Source organism: Molossus molossus, unplaced genomic scaffold, assembly GCF_014108415.1.
Source record: "Molossus molossus isolate mMolMol1 unplaced genomic scaffold, mMolMol1.p scaffold_m16_p_1, whole genome shotgun sequence".
Lineage (NCBI taxonomy): Eukaryota > Metazoa > Chordata > Mammalia > Chiroptera > Molossidae > Molossus > Molossus molossus.
In genome coordinates this window covers 174,822,950-174,830,753 of record NW_023425344.1, presented here as the reverse complement: position 1 = coordinate 174,830,753, position 7,804 = coordinate 174,822,950, and the positions used below count along the sequence as shown (strand labels likewise).

General features: G+C 38.7%; 1 protein-coding gene across 2 annotated transcripts in view; it reads left to right on the top strand.

Annotated features, from left to right (window-relative positions):
- Window positions 1–515: 515 nt before the first annotated feature.
- The window catches only part of DPH6 (diphthamine biosynthesis 6), a 161,820-nt gene continuing 154,531 nt past the window's right edge, over window positions 516–7,804 (top strand). For both annotated transcript variants that reach the window (XM_036266574.1, XM_036266580.1), the window contains exons 1-2: window positions 516–575; window positions 3,964–4,058. In XM_036266574.1, coding sequence (XP_036122467.1) covers window positions 553–575; window positions 3,964–4,058 — 118 coding nt within the window. In that variant the 5' untranslated portion in view covers window positions 516–552. The remainder of the gene's footprint in view (window positions 576–3,963; window positions 4,059–7,804) is intronic.

Genomic DNA, 7,804 nt, shown 5'->3' with positions numbered 1-7,804 from the left:
GGCTTCTCAGCTTTCATATTACTAAAGGACCCAAACCACATGGAAACGAGAGGTCTCGAGACTAGCTCCAGATTTAAGTTTGGAAGGCAGAGGAGCTACAAGCTAAAAAATCTAAAGGGTGCAGGTCGTTTCTTGGGGGTGGCTGATGAAGTAAGGCAAACTTTCTCTCCCTCTGAACATCCACAAGTGCTTCAACTCGCAGCACAAGTGACTTTGAACATCTCGTACCTAAAAAAACCCATCACCCCGGTGCTCGGCCTCTGCAACGCGGATGTTGCCCTTTTCCTGGCAGCTTCAGTGCCCTTACTTAGGTGGTTAGGCTGTGCCTAAACATCACGATTTCTGGGCCGGGATGTCCCTGGCTAGAGACAAAGCGCCAATGCGGCCCGTCGCCCCGCCAGGTGTCCCGCAGGCAGCCGCAGGGGCCGCACCGCCGGTGCGCGGACAGGCAGAGGAGCGAACACCCGGCTGAGGCCCGCGGCGCGGCAACCTGGGCGCGGCTGGGATGACGTCACGATCCCGCCCGCCGCACGCACGCGCACTGCGCCCAGCATGAGGGTCGCAGCTCTGATCAGGTAACGTGGCGCTGCTGCCACCTTCTTCCTCCCCTGGCGGTCCGCAGTCCCTTTCTGTTAATGGGCGTGAAGTGCCGCTGCCGCCGCTTTTGGCGGCGAAAGGAGGCCGTCGGTGCAGAAGCCGCGTGTCCGGGTTCAGGCGAATCCTCCCCGCCACCGGAAGAGGCGGGGCCTTCGGGCCGAGGCCCGGCCCGGCTGGTCCCGCCGGTTTGGGCTCGCGCCCTTCCTCCCTGCGGGTCGCCGCCCCTTTGTTCTCCTATCCCTCAAGCTGTGGAGTCACCTGGGGCGTTTTGAAAACTACCGGTGCTCCGGTCGTCTCACGGCCAGAGCGCTGGTCAGATTAGCTTGACGCGGCCCGGGTTCGGATCCCTAAAAGCTGTAATTGATGGGAAGTTTGCGGGCGGGTGCTTGACTACTTGATCAGTTAGCCACCCAGCCCGCTTCTTCTGGCTTGCTTCGTCCTCGTCTGTATAAACCTTCAGGCTTTCAGGCCTGTCCTCCGAGTGCAACCTTCCACCCTGGGCTGTTTATGTCCCGCCCCTTCCCACAGGAGTCCACCTCGCCCTCACCTGCCTCCCAGGTGTGACTTACGACATGGATGTATTTTACCTAGGCGCTCAAGGACAGAGATGGAATTATACCATTTTTTAATTGTTTTATTTTTATTTTTTATTGTTGACAGTATTACAGAGGTCTCCTACCCCCTTTGTTGCCCCCCTCCACCAAGCCCCCACCCCACTCCAGGGCTTTACCACACTATTGTCTGTGTCCATGGGCCCCCACCTCAGATCTGGTTGCTGTACTTCAGACACACATTGTTTGCTTTTAGAGTGACCTTATGGTAACACTTAATATATTCGAAAAGGAGTTTGAAATTTATGGTAACCCATCATATTTAAATGTCTAAAAGTAGGTCCTATGACAACCAAGGACAGGCCAGTTAAAATGTTTCCATACTCCTGTAAACTGAAGCAAAAGGAAACAATAACAGTATTAAAAAGAGGAATTTAGGCTGCTTGAATTTTGTTTGATAAGATTTGGATTTCTATATAGTGTCTGAGCTACATTACAACAATGTATTTCCTTTGTAAACCCACTGAAAATTTCATGTTATTGTTCAATGCCCTAGGTAGTTGCTACTGACTTATGAAGGTCTTTACATAACACTAACCCCTTCTGGAGTGACTAGAATATTCCAGTTTCTTTTATTTCAATTCCATTTTAGAAAATTATAATGTCAAAAAAGTATTGTTACTCAGTGAATTTCTTCTTCTGTAAAGTGAATGCTTAAGCTTTGACCATTGTGGTCTTCATTTGATCTAGATCGACAAAAATTAAAAGTAGTCCAGGAAATGTGTAATTCACATCCATATGCAGTTTGCCAAAGTTTAACCATTGAAGAAACTGAAGACTCGGAAATCTGGGAGAGGAGAGAAGATGGGTGTATTCCATTACATCGAATATTTTGTAATGTGCATACATTACTTTCATAATAAAAAAGCAAAGTACAAAAGGCATTGTTGGAAAATTCTTGCTACACTGTGAGATCTGCATAAATGTTAGATAACTATAGGTATGAATACGTAACTCTACATATACATAAATATGAATACACAGATAAAAACCTATATATGCATTTATGTGCAGATACACTTGAATATGTACAGAGTTAATATGTGTGTGTGTGTGTGTGTGTGTGTGTGTGTGTGTGTATTGTGTGTTTGTGGTAAAATGAGAGATAGGATATGTGTGTGTTTTAGGAAATAAGTGAAACAAAGATTCTTACATATCTTTAGACCATAAAGAACATTAATTTCCTAATACATAAAATTTACGCTCATTGAATTTTATGGTTGAATGACACCTTGAGGATTAGCTAGGCCATTCTCTAATTTTATAATTAAAATGTAAACACAAACATATGAGTAATTTAGCTTAGTATCCAAGAGTTGGAAACTAAAATTCTGATCTTTTGTTGGAATTCTTACATAACATATTCTAACGTACTTTGTGACTTTTCAGTGGGTAAGATGCTCTGTATTTCCCAAACTTATTTGACCTAGAAAAGAGTTGTTCTTACAGTATTTGTTGGACGGTAGTGTTCCACAGGACACAATTTTGGAAATACTATTAAAACCATGTTTGAAAGCTTAGCATTTTACAGTAAATTATAAGGCTAAGTACTGATTGAGAATGTTTATCCTTTAATCTTTAATATTGTAAGGAATTAGTATTGTGGGGATATACCCTTTAATCTTAACTATTCTATATATTCTAAAGAATTAGATAATTTTGTCCTACGGAAATAGAAGTTCAATAGGGAAGATGGATTTATGGGAATATCAGAATCGGAGGAAAGGATTTCTGACTTCAGTTTTCCCCTTACAATCTCTCCCCTTGAAAAGTTCTGGAATAACAGTTGTTTCTGATCAGAATGCGGTAGAGCCAGACAAATATTGGAAATTAAAAAGGCAAAAGGGCCAGTTTCCAGAATAAAAAGTCTCTTTGAATTTCTTGGGCTATAAATAGATCTAAACATTACAGGGAGCAGGGGCGGTTACATTTGCAGATCTTAAGCAAAAATTGAAAAGAAGAGAAATGGGAGGGGCAAAAAAAAAGGGGGTGGGGAAGAGAGGCAAGAAACAGGTATAGTGAGAAACAGTAGAGTATGAGACCCACATAGCATAGAGTTTGCCATTCAACCTTATTACAGAGGAAGTGCCACTTGTCTTGACTAAGCCTCTACCTTAGGTAAATTTGGTACCAGAATTTAGAAGTTCTTTGTAATGTGTTAATTAGATTTGTGCTCAAGCCTTATTCTGCCATCATATAGTGATGGCATAATTGGTATAATTTAGCATTTCGCTTTCTGTCTCTACAGAGTTTGAACCCGACAAGTATGTCATAGTTTGTCATTAGAGTGGATCTCAGATATTTAATTTGATCCTTTAATTGGTGATGGAGGCCAGTAGTTAGATTTCTTACAGTGAACAGATGTTTTTCTACTTTTTCATAGATAATTTCATATAAAGAATATATGTAATAAGTGTTTAGCTGGAATATAAACAAATCATGTTATTTACAAAGCACTTTGTATATTAAGTGAAGCTATTATCACAAACCAAAGAGTTATTATATTTTGTTTACAGTGGTCTTTGTTATAATGGCATATAATTTCATAAGTTCTTGTATCTACCTTAGCCATTCAGATTGGTTTTCTCAGTTAGCTTATTCTAAGGAAATTGCATGTGGAATTCTGCATTCTAAATGTAAGGTAGTCCCTCAGATTCTGAAGAGAGCTGAATAAATAATTTGTTCTATTTTGATATCTGTTGATTCTATGTTGAATAGTAGTCAGTGACCTGATATTTGTCTCTCTATTTTTTAGTGGTGGGAAGGACAGCTGTTACAATATGATGCAGTGCATTGCTGCTGGGCACCAGATTGTTGCTTTAGCAAATCTAAGACCAGCTGAAAACCAAAGTAAGTGTATACCTTTATTGGAAATTTTCTAAGTGACTGAAAATCTAACTTCATTATTATATTCTATGGTATACAGTATGCAAAAACATAAAAGGAACGAATATATCTTTAGTACTTATTAGATGCTAAGTTCAATGCTAAGTGTTTTAAATTGCATATTCTTTAATCCTCACAAGAACTCTTAGAGTTTATTCGACAGGTATACTGAGGCTCACAGTTTTATAAATTTGTCCAGGGGAAAATGGCTAGAGCAAGCTTGCAGAGCTGAGACTTGAACCCTCTTATTTCACCCTGCCCTTCCACTACAACACATTCCCAAGTGTTGCAGGGAATAAACAGATAATAAGATAGAGCCTCTGATAAGGTATGAATTTTGTTACTAAAAAGATCCATTTTAGCCCTCCCCGGTTTTGCTCAGCGGTTAGAGCATTGGCCTGTGGTCCTGCGAGACCCGGGCTCAGTTCCCACTAAGGGCATGTACCTCAGTTGCAGTTTGTCCCTGGCCCTGGTTGGGTTGTGTGGGTGGCAGCCACTTGATGTGTCTCTTTCACATCGATGTTTCTCTCTCTCTCTCTCCCTCCCACTCTATCTGAACAAAAAATGGAAAAATGTCCTCAGGTGAGGATTAAAAAAAAAAGGATCCATTTTAGCCACCTTAGATGTAAGCTGCATGTGTGAGACTTGATAGAGATATTAAGTAATACATTTCAACTTTTTATTTGTCTGCGATAACAAGGACATCCGTAAGGAATCCACAAACTTCATTTTAGCTACTTTTTTTAGATTACTACCAATGAAATTTTCCCAATAAGAACTTTTTTTCCTCTGTGTCCATATGTGTGTCTAAATTTCCTCTTTTAATATACCAGTTATATTTGATTAAGGGTCTACCCTAATGACCTCATCTTAACTAATTACATCTGCAAAGACCCTATATCCAAATAAGGTCACATTTTGAGGTACTGGATGTTTGAGGTACTAGGACTTCAAAATAAGGATTTAGGAGGGATCCATTCATCCTCAACACTATCTTTTGTTAATTGAGATATAATTGACATATTACATTGTAGTTTTAGGTGTACAACATAATGATTTAGCATATGTATATTTGTGAAGTGATTACCACAAGTTTAGTTAACATCCATCACCACATGGGTATAATTATTTATCCCAATTAAAACTTGAAAAAAGAAAAATATTCACCAATTTTTTATACTCTTGTATTATACCCATATAACTATAGATATTAATTGCTAAAATGTAATAGGGAAAGATTAATACTTGTCTAGACGTTTATTTGTTACTACTGCTCATACTTCTGGTAAAATCTTTTCATCATTCACTTTACTCACCGCTTTTAAGATTAAACTTTTGCTGTACTGTTGTTTTAGGGTGAATTAAATGAGAGTATATATGAAAATGCTACCCATTGTTCCTGGCAAGAAGTAGGCATACAGTAAATGTAGTTGAATCTGAAGCTAGCTCTAAATTAATCAGTCCTTCCTCCTCCCCGCCTTCCTTTTTTCTTCAGGGCTGTCAGTCTATCGAATTTTTGTTTTTATAGCATTTTACAGTTGTTTTCTATTTATTTTATCTTTTTATTTTACCCCCCAAATAGATTGCTTATAAGCTTCCTCAGAGGAAAGGTCATATATTCTATATTCCTTTAATTGTTCCTCAGCACTTGGGTCAGCTCTGTGCCTCTGGAAGGCATTCACTCAGTTTATTGGTGGACAGATAAATAATAAACTAACTAGAATTAACCCTGGAATAGCCAGTAGTTATTTGTCAGATAATTGAATTTTCTTTCCTTCTGTGATGAAGACCCAAGTAATGCTGAAAGTGAACTGAGAAGATGGAAATTAAAGATATTTTATAGGAAGAAACAGAAGAGGCTCTATAGAGGGCCATGGTAAACATAAGGTGTCGGACTGGGGTTCTGATGATGAATGATAATAGCTTTTTAGAAGTGAGCTGTTTTGAAAATAACCTCCTATTTCTGTACTTTAAATAATAAAGAGAAGACTCTAAGGGTGAGTGGGAACTACATTGTAACTTCTGTATTACAAAAGAAACAGATTATTGTTTTAAAGCTAGGTTCTGTTACCAAAAGGAAAGAGACTCCTTTATCCCTGGTGGTCAATCAGGCAAGTGGGTTTTTTAAACTTTCTATCTTGAGAGGTCTTGTTATTTTAAAAAAGTAGATATTTATGTAACATAATACATACTTGATATAACATATTCCTGATTGCCCTCCCTGGAGTTTCTGTCTTATCTTCAGTTTTTCTGTGTGAATTGTTATAGTACCTCGTACTGAATCATTACTGTATAACCTTCCATGGGTTAATGGTTCACTGGCAGGATGGGTAAGATGACAAGCAAAGTACATCTTTATAGTTCACAATGGAATGGAGACATTTATTTAGAATATTGTTAGTGAGAAAGAAGTCATTGGAATGTTGTGAAGTAAAAGTTGGAAATAGTCAGCTGAAACAGTAATTGTAGTGGGAGAATAGATGGCAGGGGCCGGGAGATGGAGAGGGTTTAGCTAATCTTGATTTAAAGTCAGCAGGAAGTTGGTGATTAAATGATTCATTGATTGATTTCTTTTCTGCCCAAACATGTTGCAAAATGAACCTTAATGAGGAATGACTGGTAGAGATGACTCCAGTGTAAAAAGTTGGTTAGAGTGAATTCATAGTCCTGAGTTTTCAATAGGTTGTCTGGAAAGGAATGTATCCCCACCAGTGGGGATAATTTGAAGTTGTCATAGAATTCAAAAAACAAACTCTTTAAATTTGTAGTAGGAACTTTTGTGGCATGTTAATTGAGGTGCTTCAGGCAATGGTGGAGCCTTTTGGTTTTACTTGATTTCATACCATTGTTTCCTTAATAAAAGTTACAGTGTGGTTAGGACTTAATGGAGCCTTTAAGGGAAAGAGTTGTCTAGGTTTTTGAAGTCAGTAAAATGTTTTAATTATTGTGCTAACATCGGGAAGTTTCTTGCTAAGAAGCTCAAAGTTCTTTAGATATATTAATTTTATTATATCAGTATTTTTTTAAAACTAATACATTTAAAGTCTAAGTTTGTGATAAAGGTAGGCTGAAAATTTCTTAGGTAGCTTTGGCTGTATCTCTATTCCCTACTGGGACCAGGAGTAGATGGATTTATAATAATCGTATGAGGGTGGGTCCCAATCTGAGTGTGGGTCCAGAAAACTGGTGAGCCAAAATGTGATAGCAGGTGGTTGATGATTTTGATAATTGAAGGGGCCCTTCCTTACACTCTCGTTTTCATGCTTTTTGATAGGCTATTTTCACATTCAGTGGAAAGCCTGGACCTGCTTGGCTTATATGCATACATACCCAAATACATCTGTATATGCCAAACAAATTGTTTTATAATCTTTTCTTTTCTTTTCTTTTTTTTAACTTAACATGTTTTGAACCACTTTCATGCCATTAAGTATTATTTTACCATGGCATTTCCTAGATATCTTCTTTGGAATACAAGGACTACATGGAATGTAAGTGTTCCGTAAATAGATAAATTTGTGAGAGTTCATACTTTGTCCCTTTAGTGGAGCAACTTAAACACAATACCTAGGAAGAATTGCAGAAAATACACTTATTTAACATGGTTTAGCTCCAATTTTGGTTGTTGTTAATCCTCACCCAAGGATATATTTTATTGATTTTTTTAGATAGAGTGAAAGGGAGGGAGGAGGGAAGAGAGGGAGAGAGAG